This window comes from Symphalangus syndactylus, chromosome 7 (genome assembly GCF_028878055.3).
Source record: "Symphalangus syndactylus isolate Jambi chromosome 7, NHGRI_mSymSyn1-v2.1_pri, whole genome shotgun sequence".
Classification (NCBI taxonomy): Eukaryota; Metazoa; Chordata; class Mammalia; order Primates; family Hylobatidae; genus Symphalangus; species Symphalangus syndactylus.
In genome coordinates, this window is record NC_072429.2 from 23,347,020 (window position 1) to 23,365,822 (window position 18,803).

Consider the following 18,803-nt stretch of genomic DNA (forward strand, 5'->3'; position numbering starts at 1 on the left):
GGGTATCAGTAAAATTTCCCCAGTTAATTTCCTCAGCCTACTCAACATGAAGATAAGAATAAAGAACTCTATTATGATCCAGGCCAGGTGAGGTGGCTCACGCCTGTAGTGCCAGCACTTTGGGAGGCCGAGGAGGGTGGACTGCTTGAGGGCAGGACTTCGAGATCAGCCTAGCCAACATGGCAAAATCTCATCTCTACTAAAAGTACAAAACTCAGCTGGGCGTGTTGGTGGGTGCCTGTAATCCCAGCTACGCGAGTGGCTGAGGGAGAATTGCTTGAACCCAGGAGGTGGAGGTTGCAGTGAGCTGAGAATGCACCACTGTATTCCAGCCTATGCGACAGAGCAAGACCTTGTCTTAAAAAAAAAAAAAAAAAGAACTTTATGATAATCTACTTCCACTTAATGAATAGTAAATATATTTTCCCTTCCTTGAGATTTTCTTAACAACATTTTATTTTCTCTAGGTTACTTTAAGAATACAGTATATATAATACACAGAAGATGGAAATATGTTAAATGACTGTTTATCAGTAGGGCTTCTGGTCAACAGTAGGTTTTTACTAATTAAGTATTTGGGGAGTCAAGAGTTATAGTGGATTTTAGACTGTGCAAGGTTGATACCCCAAACCCACGCTGTTCAAGGGTCAACTGTATAATGTAACAAGATTATATAGCTATTAATTTTTAGTTAAAAACAAATCAGTTCGCACAAATAGATACAGTATCTGTAACATTCTAGGATGGGGTGGTAAGTTCACATTCTGGATCAAGTATTAATTTTATTGTGTTTTATTTCAATACATATTAAACTATATTCTTTTGTATGTATCAGATGTTACATCAGAAGAATGTAATTTTTAAAAATTAAAGCAACAAAAGAACAATTAGTTTAGAAGTTTGGTCCTTACATTTAAAAAGAGAATACAAGAAAACTAAGCATTACATGCCAGCAGTACATATTTATTATTATTCATGAATGGTGAAAAGACTTACAAGGCCCATTATTATGAGTATAACCATACATATGAAATATCACTTAGCGGCAACATGGGATGAAAAGGACAGTTATATATTTATATTAAAAAAATACACGTTTGCATTCAATGTTTGCCTAGAAAAAAAATACATGTACACACACGCTCTTTCAAGTGCTCCCCATAAACTGCTATAAAAGCAGGAGGCATCAAGCTGTAGAAGTTCCAATATACATAACATGTTGAAATATCTCAAGCATAAAAACTGTACGTAACTTGCAAAAATAAAGTTCCTTTCTTCAAACATTTTGATCTGAGCTCAGGCAAAGCAAATAATGAACACCAATGATTTTTATACAATTTCACACAATTTAAAATAATCAACATGAAAAGGTCAACAGCTTCAAAAATCCTGAAAATATGGAGGTTACGAGAATGAACAATTTCATCTGAAAAGTCTACAGCAGATCTGCTTCATCCTGACTCTCAAATATTTAAGGATCATAATTTACTATACTCAAACTCCAAGTTTAGCCAGGACAAACAAAATGATAAAAAGAAAAATTACTGCAAACAGGGCATGACTGCCCTTTAGTTTCTTTAGACAATTTTGCTAGTGCAAGAGCATCATTTACCTGAAAGATCCTAAGAGTCACAATTAAAGTACTCATACAAAACTATTTCCTTTGTTCTTTAAAAAGTGCCACATACTATACTTTTCATTAAAAAAAAAAAAAAAACAACCCAACACAAATAAACTAATGAAAGACCGTTTGTCTCCATCTCTTGTCAATGAGGAAAGGCCAAAGGGATTCTTTGATTCCAATTCGAAATGGTGTTCGTTGGCCAATGCCCAAGGTCTCCAATTTGGAGCAGTCAAGCTGAGCATTTCTTGGACGTTGTGCTCCTAGGACAGGGCTGTCAGTAATCTTTAAAGAAAGATAAACACAAAAAAATCAAAAGTAAGTGAAAGGCTATATTTTGAGGGCTTTGTTCACCCTGACCTTTTTTTTTTTTATATGTATATATTTTTAAACGGAGATGAGATCTCCTTCCACTGCCCAGGCTAGTCTCAAATTCCCGGGCTCAAGGGATCCTCCTGCCTCAGCCTCCCAAAGTGTTGGGATTACAGGCATGAGCCATTGTGCCTGGCCATTTTGAGGTTTTATATTTGCTACTTATTTTTGCTCTTAGTGTAAGAAATCTGATTTGATCATCCCTGGAAAAATAAACCAAATGCCTGTCACGATCAAGACCATAATACATTTTCTACAAACTTCAATACTCATGATCTTCTCTACAGATGATAATTTAGAGAAAAGTAGAACTATGAACAGCCAGCATACAAGCAAAGTTCACTTTGATTAGTACTGAGAAATGAAGTTACCCAACACAGCAATAATATATACCATAGCAATGGATCTAAAGAAGGTTTTTACAGCCATGTACTTACAGGTCTTAAGTGACTGCTGGGGAGGTTGAAGGCATCTGCAATTGCACATGCCATTTCATACTTAGTCATCTGTTCATTGCCAGACCAGTGAAAGGTTCCCTTAATTGATGGATCCTAAGAACGATGACACAATAAATTCAATAGTTTCCACTTTTTGAGCTGAGTAGAATAATAGGTTTGACAAAAAAGCTTACTTAAAATAAGGTCCAGGAACTAAAAGGCAATCCTCTTTTTCTGGAAAGCTCTCCACAAGATATCTAAAATCAAATTCTTACTAATACTCTTAGCAAAACACAAAAGAGCAATTTCTAGAAATTAAACCTTAAGAATTTTTAAAATCAAAAAAAGGCTCCAATTTTACTTAGTTAGCAGGAATATAAAAAATCATTACACATTTTTATGAAAACAGTCCAATTTAATGAGCATTTTTAATTATCCTAAGCTAAAACAAAAACTTAATAGAACCATTTTTCAAGTTGAGATAAACTTTCTTAAATATTGTCATGTTATATATTACAAAATATAATTCCCATATATTAAAAAACTATAGTCATCCTATTAATATTCTAAACTAAATCAGTCTCATCTTTCTTTGTATGGATATTATATTTAATACCAACTTTTTCAAATGTGCTGGGATTACAGGTGTTAGCCACCATGCCCAGCCCCCAAAGAGTACCTTCTTAAAAGACCTTAGATGATTATTTTGAAGTTTCCTAACACTTTGCAATAAAAGAAATGATGGGATCTATAGTACATAAGAAATAAATTCAAACAGAAGAGCATATTTTTATTCTTCATGAATATAGTCTATATGTAAACTACTTTTGTTTGGTAGCCTAGTTTTAAAAAAGCACTTTTGGCTTTCACTCAGTAACACTCCAAGTATAGCTATCAAAGTTCAAGCATGGAGAAAACAAAGCGGACCTTCGCTAAGATAGGACTCAGGAATCCTTCTTACCAGCATTCTCTTCTCTGCTAGCTGCCGGCACACGGTGGCCACATCTTTGACATGTGTGGGGAACCTCTGCTGCCAGTGATCCATGTTTGCTGACTTGTTGCTGAACTGCACTTTATCAAACATAACAGTCACAGCACTTTCTTCGAGCTTTTCAACTTCCCCATACAAAATAGGAATCCTCAAAACAGCAGCTCCTAGAGAAGAATAAAAGCAAATAATTTAAAGCTGACTGGTTCTTAAATTTTGATGTAAGATACAAGGGTGTGGATTTAAATAATATCAAAGTAGAAACCTTGCCTTTTAATTAAAATATACCAAAATGACACAGCTCACTTGTGACAATGCAATGTAAAAACAGTCAAGGCCAGGCACAGTGGCTCATGCCTATAATGCTAGCACTTTGGGAGGCCAAGGCAGAAGGATCGCTTGAAGCCAGGAGTTCAAGATCAGCCTGGGCATCATAGCAAAACTCCGTCTCTACAAAAAATTAAAATGAAAATTAGCTGGGCATGGTGGCACATGCCTGTAGTCCCAGCTACTTGGGAGGCTGAGTAAGGCAAAAGGATCTCTTGAGCCTGGAAGTTTGAGGTTGCAATGAGCTATGACTGCACCACTGTACTCCAGCCTGGGCAACAGAGTGAGACCCTGCCTCAAAAATAAAATTAAAAACAGTCAAAGGCTGAGTGTGGTGGGGCTCATGCCTGTAATTCCAGCACTTGGGAGGCCAAGGCAGGAGGACTACTTGAGCCCAGGAGTTCGAGACCAGTGTGGGCAACACAGTGAGATCTCGTCTCTACAAAATGTAAAAAAATTAGCTGTTCGTGGTGGGAGGATCGCTTAAGCCAAGGAGGTCAAGGCTACAGTGAGCTGTGTTCACCCCACTGCACTCCAGCCCAGGCGACTGAGACCCTGTCTCAAAAAAAAAAAAAAAAAAGGCAAAACCACATTTGTTAAGTATCTTCTGTCATTTGGACTAGTTTTTTTATATATATAAATCCTACATTAATATGATCATTAAAAATAAAACCTATCATGACAACTAAATGCAATGAATAGTCTTTGACTGGATGCTAGATTAAAAAATAAGAGCAATAAAGGACATTTTTGGCATAAATGAGAAAATTCCTAAATAGATTTGTATTTGATTACAGTACCATATTAATGTTAAGTTTCCAATGTATGATAACTGCATTGTAATTATGTGAAGAACATTCTTGTTGTTAGAAGATAAAAAGTGAAGTATTTGGAGATGAAATTCAACTAATTATCAATGGGTCTGGCAAAAGCAAACGTGTAAAACAAATGTGACAAAACATTAACAATTTGTGAATCTATGTGAAGGGTGTATGAGTGTTCGCATTAGTTTTACAACCACTCATTAATATTTAGATTTTATAATGGTCCCTGCTGATGGTATACAGTAACTGCAAATCAAACATTTTCTTTTAAATCATATGACAAGAGAACTTAGATACTGCTAAGGTTTGAATGTTTTTGTCCTCTCCAAAAATCATGTTGAAACTTAATCCACGAAGCAACAGTATTGGGAGGTGGGGCATTTTGGCAGGTGTTTAGGTGGTCATCAGCACTCTGCTCTTATGAATGGATTAATGCCACTATAAAAGGGCTTGAAGGAAGGAGCACATCCCTTTCTGCTCTTCTGCCATGTGAGAACACAGCATTCCTCCCCTCTAGAGGACCAGAAAGACCCTCACCTTGATCTTGGACTTCTCAGCCTCTAGAACTGTGTGAAATAAATTTCTGTTCTTTATAAATTACTGAGTTGTTGGTATTCTGTTATAGCAGCACGAAATAAACTAAGACAAATTTATTCAAGGATGATTTCAACAGTATAATACACAATACGAGAAAACTTTTTAAAAACCTAAATGTCCATTAGTAAAGTATTCTATACTAGGGCTGCCATAGTATAGTCTAAGGCAGTAGTTTTAGTGCAGGGGACCATTAAATTAAGCACTATGCAGCCACTGATAGGAGTAAGATATCCCAGAGCAGGTTCCACTTGTACTGAAATGAAAAGATGTTGAGGGAAAAAAAACCAGGTTATGAAACAACATGCATACATTTTTTGAAAATACATAAAAATGCTTCCACACTTAACCACATTTGGTGTTTATCTCCCTGAGGCAGCATTTATGAGAACTTTTGTTCTTAGTAATTTTACATTTTTTCTAAGGAGTGTATGCTTTTTATATATGGAGATGTGTATTATACACAAACTCACATATAGGAAAAAAGAAACACCATACATAGAATGTTAATATATACAACATACATATAACAGAATACACAAAAACAAAATACATATAACAGAATACATAAACAGAGTATCTCACTCTAAGAGAAATTATACTGCCCTGTTTTTTTGAAAATAAGTTACAAAAGCTTGCATTACCTGACTTGTTTTCTATGTGTAAAGATGAATATGTAAACACTGATAGTGGAAACTGTCTTGAAGGATTCACAAAGCAGTTATCTCTTAGAATTTTTTATTTTCTTTATTAACTATATTCTAATTTTTCTCTGATTCATATTCATTGACTTTTTAAATTTAAAAACATGTATATGTATATGTATAAATGATTTTTAAAGTCTTCAAAAACAATCAAGGGCTAAAGAGATTATGTCTTACCTAGATTGTTCTCCAGGACAGCCTTTTCTCCATCTAATTTTGTTTTGCCATACAAATTTAGGGGAGCTGGTATGTCTTCCTCTCTGTAAGGTGGATTTGTTCCATCAAATACATAATCTGAGCTAATGTAGATGAGAAATGCTCCAACAGCAGCTACAAAAAAAGAAGACAAATCTACTAAATTTTTACATGACATTACTCTTTCATGGAATTTAGAATGGTTTTTCATGATAAATAAAAACAACCATCTACAAAACCTTAATTTCTAAAAACTCAGCGATCACTTAATATTTTATGAAAATTTTATAAAGTCATCATTACCTGCTTCCTTTGCTAAATTCCCAGAAGCATCCACATTAAGTTGAGAGGCAGCATCTGGCTGATTTTCTACAACATCTGGTCTTCTCTCTGCTGCACAATGTACTATAACATGGGGCTGGAAGTTAAGCATTGACGTATTTTTAACTCAAAATAAAATGAAAGAGGTATTACAGCCTTCTTAAAGTTAATTCAGAGAAAATGTGCAGTAAGTCAACATTCTTTCAACTAAGAATAAATCATTGTAATTTCTAATGTAGTTTTGTCATGCTGCTGCTTTTCCCCGCAAGGTTCAGACTTAAAATATTTATAGGCACTGAAAAGAGTATTTCATAATATGTAGACACAAACCAGGAAAAAAACTGTCAACTGTATTCCTATTCTGGTGTGATGGTTCATGCATGTAATCCCAACACTTTGGGAGGCTGAGGTGAGAGACTGCTTGAGGCCAGGAGTTCAAGATAAGACTGGGAAACATAGTGGTACTCAATCTCTACAAAAAAATTTAAAAATTAGCCAGTCGTGGTGGCATGAGCCTGTAGTTCTAACTGTTGTGGAGGCCGAGGCAGAAGGATCACTTGAGCCAACGAACTCAAGGCTACAGTGGGCTGTGATCAATCTACCGTACTTCACCCTGGGCTACAGAGTGAGACCCTGTCTGAAAATAAAACAACCATGTTTTTAGGCTGGGCGCGGTGGCTCAAATCTGTAATCCTAGCACTTGGGAAGGCTGAGGTGGGCGGATCACTTGAGGTCAGGAGTTCAAGACCAGCCTGGCCAACATGGTGAAACCCCATCTCTACTAGAAATACAACAATTAGTTAGGTGCGGTTGCGCACGCCTGTAATCTCAGGTACTCGAGAAGCTGAGGCAGGAGAATTGCTTGAACCCTGGGGGGTGGAGGCTGCAGTGAACTCAACTGCACCACCGCACTCCAGTCTGGGCAACAAAGCAAGATCACGTCTCAAAAACAAGAACAAAACAGAAGTGTTTCTAAATCAAAACAAGTTTTATCCCCGAATTTGGACAAGAGGAAAGAGCTATCATTTATGCAATTAACATGATTTAAATATCTAATATATCCATGTCAAAGGGAGAATAGTATCAATGATACCAAAAACCTCTCTGAGCCTGCTTCCTCAGCTCTAAGATGAAAATAACTATTTTGCAGTGTGGTGAGGTTTACAGTAACATTTGAAAACCATTTGCAGAGAAAGTATTACTTAGAAGGCACTTTATAAACATAAGCATTTTATAAAATGCTTCATATTTGTCTTTGTCAACGTGTCAAAATGTAAGGTTTACATATACCATGTCATGCCAAATGAAAAAAATGCTACTGCATAATACAGCTTCAGAGCTTTCAAGCATAGTAATTTCCTTGAGAGCAAGGATAGTTTCAGTATCATCCGGACAATTCTTAATATTGTTCATGTATATGTTAAAATAACCTAAATCATACCTGAAAATCATGAATGACGTGATGAACTGCATTAGAATCCAATAGATTAACCTGTTCAAATTTTGGTCTTGCTCTTCTAAAACCACAGCCAACAGCATGCCAATTATTCTGCTGAAATTCTTTGTGTACAGCTCTGCCAAGAAGCCCAGTGGCACCAGTAACCAGAACCCTCCTATTAGGGATGTTAACTTCCTCCTAGAAGGTGAAGGTGGAAAGAAAGAGTTACTAACTTTGAAAAGAGTTCTCTCAAATAAATTAGTCACCATAGTTGTTCCCTAACTGTCTTAATTCTATGTATTTTGACTCATGTCCCATATCTGCAAGCCAATTCTGAAGTTAAGTTAGGGCCGGGCACCAGGCTCACGCCTGTAATTCCAACACTTTGGGAATGCGAGGCAGGCAGATCCGCTGAGCCCAGGAGTTTGAGACCAGCCTGGGTAACACAGTGAGACCCATCTCAATACAAAAAATAAAAAAGTAAACATATACTTTGTATTTATAAAAATAAATAAATTTTTAAAATAAAAAAGCAGAAAACACAACTTAAAAATGTAATAAATAAAGTTAGAACAATGATTAATCAAACCATATAAAAAACTGTATCACTTAAGAAAAAGCTTTTGCCAGGCATGGTGGCTCATGCCTTTAATCCCAGCACTATGGGAGGGCAAGGCAGGTGGATCACTTGAGCCCAGGAGTTCGAGACCAGCCTAGGCAACATGGTGAAACCCCGTCCTTACAAAAAAATAAAAAAAAATAAAAAAAGCAAAAATTAGCTGAGCTACAGGTGGTGCATGCCTGTAGTCCTAGCTACTTGGGAGGCTGGGGTGGGAGGATCGCTTGAGCCTGGGAGGTCAAGGCTGTAATAAGCAGAGATCATGACATGAACTCCAGTCTGGGGGACAGAGTGAGACCCTGTCTCAAAAAAAAAATTTTTTTTAATTAAAAAAGTTATAATAATCTTACCCAAGGAAAAGAACACAAGATGATATGCAAGGAATTATGTAGATTTATATTTCCTATGTTAACAGAAAATCCTATTTTTATGATTGATAATACCCAAATGAGTTAGTAAACAGCAACTTTTTTTATACTTTTGCTCCAAGTACCTAAATAGTAAATAACAACATTACATTCTTCAGTTTATAAGACTTTACAATTTGTCTTGCTCCTATAGATACGACTGAAGGTGCTCTTTGAGTCTCTAGAGAGAAATGTGTTTTAAGTTTACCTATTTTAAGGCCTGATTAGTATTTGGGTCAAATCTGCCAATATATTTACAAGCTGATGTTTCTGGTCTTCAGATTTTAATCCCAAATGTTGTTTCAAGTCTCAATGATTTATCATATTTTGATGGACCCAATGTAGAGAATTAATCAACATTTCAAAGGAATATATGAGGAGGAAAAAAAACTTGGTCCTTACAACACTTAAATGCTTTCTAAGTTTAACCAAGTTGGTAAATGTTCCTTAGTTAACCAAAAATTTACCTACATAGAATAGTTAAAATTGGCCTGGCGCAGTGGCTCATGCCTGTAATCGTAGCACTTTGGGAGCCCGAGCTGGGCAGATCACCTGAGGTCAGGAGTTCAAGACCAGCCTGGCCAACATGGTGAAACCCCATCTCTTCTAAAAATACAAAAAAATTAGCCAGGCGTGGTTGCGGGCGCCTGTAATCCCAGCTACTCGGGAGGCTGAGGCAGGAGAATTGCTTGAACCCAGGAGGTGGAGGCTGCAATGGGCCAAGATGGCACCACTGCACTCCAGCCTGGGTAACAAGAGCGAGACTCCATCTCAAAAAAAAAAAAAAAAAAAAAAAAGCTAAAATAAACACAAAGGATAAGAAAAAACATTTTAACCTGATCTGTGTTGCTACTGTGAAACAAATTCTTACACACAGAAATGAAAAAGAACCACTATTTGGGAAACAATTTAAATTCTGTTTCCAAGCATAGTTCCAAAAATGTCCCTTCTTCCCAAGATGGGTAACGCCAAGTTTCCAACCAGGATCTTGAATAAAGTCAACTTTTACTATTAAAAACAAACCAGTTATTTTATCTCGAGTTGTTATAGTCACCTAATTCTGAGCTGTCAAAAACTTTAAATACATATACAATAACCAAAGACCTTTTAAAGCCCTTAGCTCAATTATTCAGCTGAATACATACATTTTTTAAAAAAAAAGACACCAAAAGCAAGTATTTCTAGCAATCAAAAACCTAAAATGAAAAGACTAACAGGGAAAGATAGTATAAAGGTAAATTCTTAGGATTATTTTTCCTTAGTTCAACCAATTTCAAGACATTTTAAAAGTTGAAAGCAATTTCATTCAGGCTGTGTTGCAAAACTTGGCTCTAAACCAATTGATCTATGAAAACAAGGATTTCAGCCAACAAAATATTTTCTCTGAAATTTGGCAAGAAAACAGCTCTACAAAGATTGAACTGTAAAGAGGAGAAAACATGCCAAGTCTAGTACAATCAGAGAAAACAATTTACACAGGATAAATACGGTAAAGATTCCTGAAAAAATACCCTAAAAGAGATAATTTGGTTTCTTCCAAGTTTCTCACTTTTTACTTCACTCTAGGGAAGCAAAGGAACAGGTAACAGTTCCTAAGGTCAGTGGTTCTCATGCTTCAGTGTGGATCAGAATCACCTGGAGGGCTTTTAGATCACAAAGGTCTGGGGTGGGACTTGATAATTTGCATTCCGAACAAGTTCCAACAAGTGATGCTGATCATCGTGATTTGGAGACTGCACTTGTGAGGACCAGTGTACTCTCGCACTCCAGGAAAGTTCAAAGCTTTCATAAAAATCCGTTTCTCTTACACAAGCAAAACAAAAAGTGCCATCTACCTTTCTCAAAATGACAACAGTATCTTTCCCCCTTAAAAAAGAAAACTTGAAATAGAAGCCAAAGCATTATACAATCCACAAAAGTTACTAAACAGTGAATTAAGATCTGTGTACTTCACTGATTCTGTGAAGTACACTTGTTTCTTCATTTTAACATGTTAAATGAATAAAAAAAAAAATCTTATGAATTGTCACAGTTTAGCAGTATTTTTTGCTAACTTAGTGCAACTTAAATAAGAGCCCAGATGATCTTCTTATAATTAAGAGCTTCTTGGAGTTGATGCAGTATTAAGTATAGAGAAGAACAAGGCTCTTTAGGGAATATAATAGGCTTAACGTAAAAAAGGAAGTGGGGTTGTATGAGAAAAAGCAACTTTATATCCTTATACCCCTGGGTTACTATGTAAGGCCTCCAGTACGCCCCGGCCTATAACATGTTAATTTTCAAACAGAATGTTGTGCAGTATCACTTCCATTTCAATAAATGCTTGCACTTCAGATCCTCACTCTTAACAAAAATCTTGAGTACTGACATCTGACCGCTGGGTTCTGTACACTGTTTCATATTTTTTTCCAGGTAATTTTAGGTGATCTCAGCTACTCGGAAGGCTGAGGCAGGAGAATCGTTCGAACCCAGGAGGCGGAGGTTGCAGTGAGCTGAGATCGCGCAATTGCACTCCAGCCTGGGGGACAAAAGCTAGACTTCATCTCAAAAAAACAAACAAACAAAAAATCAAAAAGAAGAAAACATGTTATATAAGTATATAATCATAGTTGTTTTTGTTTTTTTAATAACAGCAGTTTGAGGCCGAGTGCCATGGCTCACGCCTGTAATCCCAGCACTTTGGGAGGCCAAGGTGGACCGACCACCTGAGGTCAGGGGTTCAAAACCAGCCTGGCCAACATGGTAAAACGCTGTCTCTACCAAAAATAGAAAAACTAGTCGGGCATGGCGGTGGGCGCCTATAATCTCAGCTATTGGGAAGCTGAGGCAGGAGAATCGCTTGAACCCTGGAGGCAGAGGTTGCAGTGAAAAGAGTTTGAGCCACTGCACTTCAGACTGGTGAAAGGGCAAGAAGAAAAAAAACGAAAAAAAAAAAAAAACAAAACCAGCAGCTGGTTAGAAGAGATACTATTTCCAAAGCGAGTAACAAGAAGTCCAGTGTTAAAGGTTTTGTCTACAGTAAAAGAGAAAAAGCTGGAACCAGAACCTGAGTCTTCTTGCTTCTCTGGTCAAGTCAAATACACTGCATTTTGTCTCAATCCTGTGAACTAATATTTGGTTTCATGAATGATTAAAGTTTTATCTGTTCTGCCACAAATTGGTGTTGTGTTTATAAGTTATTCTATCTCTACTGATCTAATTCCTCATTGGTAAATGGGGGAGGCATTTAGACAAAATGCCTAAGGCTCTTTCAGCTTTAAAGTTCTACATTTCTAACATTTTCCATATTATCCCTACCACAAGGAGTCCGAATATTTCGTTTACTTAAATAAGGTAACTTTTCCTCTGAATATGCATTACTCCGAAATTTAAAATATGCCAAACAAATATCTCTATTTTTGAGCTTCTATATAAACAGTACTCTTCTGCCTTTTACACTGTTTTGTTGGGGATTTTTGGTTCGTTCTTTAGAAAAAGAAATATCTCTCTAAAAACTACTTTGGACCTGCACTCCATAAATTATTTTAGTTGTGCACAAGGAAAAAATGTCTAAACACTTTAAGAAAATCAGAATGAAAGAATAAAATGCTCTCTAGTTCACTCAAGGCACAATAAGGAGTTGATAATACTTTGCCTGAAGTCTACTTTCTCAATTTTTATTATATGGGGGAAAGTAGATCTAATATCAGTTTAAGTTACTCTAAACGTATCTGCCTCTTATTGTCTAAACTTTGAAGTACGGAATTCAATCACTCCAAGGGACCAGATTTATGGACACCAAAAAAACATTTCTTGAAAAGTTAAGTACATATAAATAAATGTTCTTATTATCCTATCTAATCGAATGATACCAAATTGTATAGGTAATGGGAGATATATGGCTCTTTCCAAATGGTCCAACACAGTACTCTGGGACAGTGATCTCTACTTTAGCACACCTGCGTTAATGTCTACTAAAAATGTTCTAGAAAAGTAAATAATGGAAAATTACTAGTATGTGGTTTTCCTAAATTTCAGTGGTAAATACCTTGTCGTTTTTAGAAACTTTAAAACTTGGCACGGTTTCATGTTTATTTTTTAATTCCCCAGAAACAGACCTTTAAGTAAACATGACTGGGCTTTACTTTTTAAGATTCTCTGATTACTTAGGTGGGATTGGTCTAACTCCTACTGCGACGCTACTGTGCTCCACAGACAGTATTACTAACAAGAACCACTCCAGGCTGCTTCTCTAACATTAACTATGAGACAGTTCTCGTTCTCATGAGTCAGTAAGCTTTAATTCTACAGGTTTTGACAGCAGTAAGTCTGTGCCAGGCTCTTCGTTGTTTCATTTTTAATTAAGGAAAACACGAAAAGCTATTTTCATTTTTATACAGAACTTTTTGTGAAAGTAGATTAAGCTTTATATGCACATGTACACATACAAATGCATACATATAAATGTAAACGTACAATATGTAACATGCACTCAGCACCGTCTGGAGGACCAAGGAACACAGAGGTTAATAGACCATTTATCCTAACTTTACCCTCAAAGAACCAAAGTGATTCGAAAACCCTAAGTAAATTTGGAAGCATGAAAACTTTGCATTAACAGAGACAGCCATCTCCTATATTCTCTCTTCTCTTCAAAAGACATGGTCTGGGCATTAGCAGTGTTCTTATCCCCAGGGTTGGATATGTTCTGTGGACAGATTAAGGCTGGAGGCCCTTAAGTGGAACGGAGCAGGATAGGGCGGGGGTGCGAGGGGCACCAGAGATGGATTTTCCAGTCATCATCATAATCTTCCTTCAGGGAAACTCCGTAGTGGTTCAAAGCCCGAGACAGTCACACAAACCCGTATCTGAATTCCAGGCTCCAACCTTACGGAAAGAACGTGGGCCAATGTCTCACCCTCTATGCCTGTTTTCTCATCTACAAAATGAGGCAATAACAGTATCTCACAGTGGAGGATTAAAGTAATGCCCGTCAAGTGCATAACATAGTGCTGAGAACTTAAGAGTTCGATAAGTTGTCATTTCCAGCACTGTTATTTGTGAGAAGTCACCTTTTCCTGTTCTTTCTCAAACCTACGAACTTGTAAGATCGAGGAATACGAACCAAAGATGAATACACGGGGAAAAACAAAATCAAAACAAACAATTCTGAAAAACCTCTTCGTCCTCAGAAGCAGAGACAGAACTCGAAAGTAAAACCTCCACCTACTTGCTTCCTGCCGCAGTGGCTGGAAGAAAAAAACACTGACCCGTGTGCGCTGAGATAAACAAACTCGGTGGCGCCCCCCTCGGATCCGGGGCTGGGAGGGTGGCGGTGAGACCACTCCCGGCCGGAGGCTCTGACCCGGGCGGAATACGCATAGAAAGCCGCCCGAGCCCCGGCGGCTCGTCCCCCTCGGCGCCCCCGCTCCCACCGGAGACGCCCAGGCCGACTCCCTCACCTCCACCAGCCGGCAGCTCCCGGGAACAAAGTGTATAGAGAGCTCTTTCTCCCGCCCCACCATGCCCGCCGTCTTCACGCCGCAGCCTCAGCGGCCGCCACCGCCTCCAACCCAGGATCGACGCGGGCCTCAGCTCTAACGCCCTCGGCCCGCCTCCCCTAGGCCCAGATCGACCCCGCTCGCCGCTTCCGGCTTCCGCTGCCATAGCCGCGCCCGTTGATTGGCCACGCTCCGCCGACGCCCCAGAAAGAGGGCGGGTGCGCGCGGTCCGCCCCCAGCCCACGCGCCGATGCTTAAAGCGACACACAAAAGAAAGGCCCTGACCTTAGGCAGTGAATTCAGGTTTTGTTTCGGAGGTTTTATTTGTGTGCTTTTTATTCTACTTTTTTTCTTGACTCGGGAAAAGATTGAACTGGATCGCCTTGAGTTTCAAGTTTGCAGACTGCGCAGTGCATGAAGATCGACTGAGCAATATAAAAAGTAGAATAAAAAGCATTTTAAAGTCATGGGGGGCAGGGGCGGAGGTGTGTAGAGCATAATGGACACATCTCTAGAGCCCTAGGTGGGGGTTTTGAAGGATTTAGAAAAAGACAAGGAATAAAAATAAAAGGGTTGGCGTCTGAGCCATTTGTCTTCCTGGGATGCTTAAAAAAAGAAAAAACCTATGTGTGAGATTTCAAAAATGTAAAACTATTTTTAACTAATTAAAAATAAAAAGTTGTGGCGGGAAGGAAGATGAACTACTTAGGTACCTCTTCAAAACGCAGATCCTTGGACTTTACCCATAATTACAGAACAAGAAACAAGCCCGGGGTCCGACTACTTAATGGGTTTAACCAGAATCAAGCCCACCCTTTAAGAAACACCGCCTCGGGGATTGCAGGATTGGGCCACACGAGCCCAGCCTTGGTAAGCACCGAGAATTTAAGCAGCAGCATGTAAGGCTGGGCGTTCTACCACCTTTTAAAAGTTAATCAGCCCTAAGTGCTGATGCCGACTTATTTCCCTTCCAGTTAAAAACCGCAAAAAGTCCTCAGCCGGGCCGGACGCCTGTGAAATTTATGCAGAAAGTAAACCCTGGCACAGGCCGTGTAGGATTTGCCAACTTTGCACCGAACATTCCAAGGGTTCTTGTGTGCCCAGGATAGCAAGCTCTAAACGTCGCCCACAAACGTGACCACTGCTTGGTTTTTCCTAGGGCCTTTCCCCAACTCCTAATCCTTTTTGGTTTATTTTCAAACTAAAGACTAAGCAGCCTTTTAAAGAAGTTTTCCACGTCAGAACACCGTGACCTTCCTTCCTCCCCAACCTCCAACAAAAACTCATTTCCTTATTCGTGTAAACATAAAGTTTCTCTAGAACAGTAATCGAAGACAGCCTGAGGTTTCTTATGTTGATTTTTTTTTTTTAAACACAGGCTATTACTGTTCATCAGTTTGGCATCATTTAGGGAATCCTTGAGGACTGCCCCAGCGCTAAACAAACAATCGGGACAACAAAGCAGAGGGCGGGAAGAGGGCCGGGGGAGCAGCCAAGATCATGTTACTACTCCTCTCTTAAAAACTGGGAATTCGGTTTAAAGTTTCTAGTCGCAACACGTGACGTAATCTTAGCTTTCTGTGGGAGAAAAGAAAATTAATTCTTCATTCTTCAACGTGAAGAAGGTTTAAGGGCAAGCATATGCAATTAGCATTCTGATTCTCAGAGCAGCCTGGTCTTGAGGAACAGAAAGAGTTTAACTCGGCTACTTTTGAGAATCTGACTTGATACTTACCCGTAAAAGTTGGGTACAGTTCTAGGGGCATATGTTTGGATATGATTTTTGATCATTTTCTTTAATGATGGTAGGGTCTATGCGAATCAAACGCCATTCTTAACATAGACAATATACAACTTGGTGTGGTGGCTAAGTCTATACATTTAAAGAGAGCAGCCTGAAACTAAAAGTTATGTTAGCAGATTCAATTCACACAAAGACAAAGAACATCTGGAACACACAACTACAGATAAAATCCTTATTTATGTAGAAACTTTATATACATAATTGCATTTAAAATGGTAAATGAAACTGCAATTCTGTCTTGCATTTTATTGTCAGCTAATGAGACTGAGCTGAGCCCTTCATAACCTGGTTCTCCAGGTCAGTAACTAAAGTTGGCTTATTCTTCCATGTCCCGAGGTTATGTTTTAAGGAAATGAATGACACCCGTTTCTATTTTCTTTACACAACAATTCTGTTTTTAGCAGGCGTTCACTGGAATGCTTTTAAAGCATCTCTTACTCTAGAATTCTTCATTTCTTGAATTGCTAGTTCTTACCTGCTCCATGTCCTCTGGCATTTCAGGCATGACTCCAGAATTATTTCAGGAGAGCAGATACGGGATGGGTCTTAGCCTCTGCCTTCTCTTGCTGGGTCTTTGTTCGCTTCTGCCTGCAGAGAGCGCAGGCACGCCAAAACGTGAGGCGCAGCTTCACTTGACCTTTTAAATTAGCATTTTGATTCCAATCCCGGAATCTCGTGCAGTTTTCCACATGGCAGTAAGCTGGTAGCTGATTCCCCGTGGTAGTCTCGAAAATACCCAATGAGAAGTTTCATGTTTAATTGCCAGTCAAGCCTGGGTCTATTTGCAAAACTATTTGGTAGAACTAACTACTTAACAAAAACAAAAACAAAAACCCAACAACTTCCTGTCAAGACTCCTTATAGTTTTCTCTTGCAGAAGAGTGAGCCACACTTTTGGAAAGCACACAGATCGTGCAGTTGATTCCTGTTCTAAAAGGCACAGTTTTCTATCATTTTATTTAGTTACACCTTATTACAACAGATTATGTTTAGTAAAATTCTCCAGTGCTTTCCCTTCCCAGTGCTTTTAATTATTTCAAAGGAGAGTAAAAGGCAGTGGTGGTAACAGCACGCAAGAAGTAAAATGCAACGGGTCATTTCCATTAATATTATGCTGCCCTCTGAGAAAATGGTAGATGGAGTGAGTGGCCTTAAGTTTCACAAAGCATTAAGGACTTCTAGATAAGTGATTTCCAAACCTGCCTGCACCACAGAACCTAAGGAACAAAATCATTCTCTGGGAGCGAAGCCCAGTAATCTGTTTTCGAAGACTTTCCAGGGTGATGAATGTGCTCAGTGAGCTTTGCACCGCTATTCTGAATTAATGGCTCTGTACCAATTTAAGAACATCAAAAATTGCCATTCGAATTGAACTAAAAAAATCATCTAACTTTTAATGTTATATTCATTTAGAGCACACAGCGCATGGTAAACTCTAAGAGGCATTCAGAGAAATCTCTTAATATAAATTATGAAGAATTGTGTGTGTGTTTGCATTTGTGAACAAATGTGAACCTGAAAAAGCCAGTCCTTCAAGATGGATCCCAAGTGGCTAACTGGGCGTAATTTATTTATTTTTATTATTTCAAGACAGGGTCTCCCTCTGTCACCCAGGTTGGAGAGCAGTGGTGCCATCACAGCTCATTGCAGCCTCGAACTCCTGGGCCGCACCTAATTCTACAGCCTCAGCCTCCCCAGCAGCTCCATAGATAAGGAGTTAATACTCGCCTTGGCCATTCCTGGATTCCTTAGCTCCAGACTCCAAGCACACATTCTTTAGATGTCCTCCATAGATAGAAGTGAATATTTGCCTTGGCCATTCCCGGATTCCTTAGCTCCAAGCACACATTCTTCTTAGACCACAGGGTATTCTCGGGGTATGCTTAAAGTTATTGCTGCCAGGTGCATCTGCCATACAACACTATTGTTTGACTGATTGATTGATTGATTATTTTTAAGACGGACTCTCACTCTGCTGCCCAGGCTGGAATGCAGTGACATGATCTCGGCTCACTGCAACCTCCGCCTCCCAGGTTCAAGCCATTCTCCTGCCTCAGCCTCCTGAGTAGCTAGGATTACAAGTGTATGCCATCACGCCTGGCTAATTTTCGTATTTTTAGTAGAGACGGGGTTTCACCATGTTGGTCAGGCTGGTCTCGAACTCCTGACCTCAAGTGATCCGCCTGCCTCAGCCTCCCAAGGTGCTGGGATTATAGGCATGAGCCACAGCGCCCAGCTGAGACAACACTTTAAAAAGGAAGATATAAGAATAGCCGATAAGCACATAAAAAGATGCTCAACATTAGAAAAGCAAATTAAAACCACAGCAAGATACCATTACATACCTAACAGAATGGCCAAAGTTAAAGACTGAAAGCATCAAATGATAATATAAGGGAGGCAAATTTTACTTCTATCTTTTCAGGGTTTTCTGGCTAGACTTAAGAATTAAATTAAGGTAGATCAACATACAAGTTTATTTTATACAAACTTTATGTGGCATGGGCCCTTCCAAAGAAGTGAAGACCCAAAGATGGAGTTAGAGTTGCAATTAAATACCAAATTAGACAAAATCCTAAATAGTGAAAAAGTAAATTTTTGAGGCTAGAAGATCAGTTATTTTAATAAGGTTGGTACAGAATTATCTTGGCATTAACTTCTTGTCTTTGGTG

General features: G+C 38.7%; 1 protein-coding gene across 2 annotated transcripts; it reads right to left on the reverse strand.

The window, feature by feature from the left end:
* Positions 1–762: 762 nt before the first annotated feature.
* MAT2B (methionine adenosyltransferase 2 non-catalytic beta subunit) lies at positions 763–18,378 on the reverse strand. Of its 2 annotated transcripts, none has more exons than XM_055285341.2 (7): positions 16,607–18,378; positions 7,825–8,019; positions 6,366–6,480; positions 6,045–6,197; positions 3,392–3,585; positions 2,431–2,544; positions 763–1,906 (listed from the first exon to the last, which is right to left on the reverse strand). In XM_055285341.2, the coding sequence occupies exons 1-7, from the start codon at positions 16,634–16,636 to the stop codon at positions 1,736–1,738; spliced, it is 972 nt and encodes a 323-aa protein (XP_055141316.1). In that variant the 5' UTR covers positions 16,637–18,378; the 3' UTR covers positions 763–1,735. The 2 variants fall into 2 exon arrangements, with proteins under 2 accessions (XP_055141316.1, XP_055141314.1); XM_055285339.2 differs by lacking the exon at positions 16,607–18,378 and adding an exon at positions 14,289–14,497.
* Between the last annotated feature and the right edge of the window lie 425 nt (positions 18,379–18,803).

What these genes read in the sequence shown, in the direction of transcription:
- MAT2B (XM_055285339.2), bottom strand. Translation starts at nt 14,351, where the DNA reads ATGGTGGGGCGGGAGAAAGAGCTCTCTATACACTTTGTTCCCGGGAGC. An exon ending in TGTCCTGGAGAACAATCTAG is followed by an intron (nt 3,586 to 6,044) that starts GTAAGACATAAT and finishes ATTCTTCTCTAG; the next exon opens with GAGCTGCTGTTTTGAGGATT. An exon ending in TAGCAGAGAAGAGAATGCTG is followed by an intron (nt 2,545 to 3,391) that starts GTAAGAAGGATT and finishes CATCGTTCTTAG; the next exon opens with GATCCATCAATTAAGGGAAC.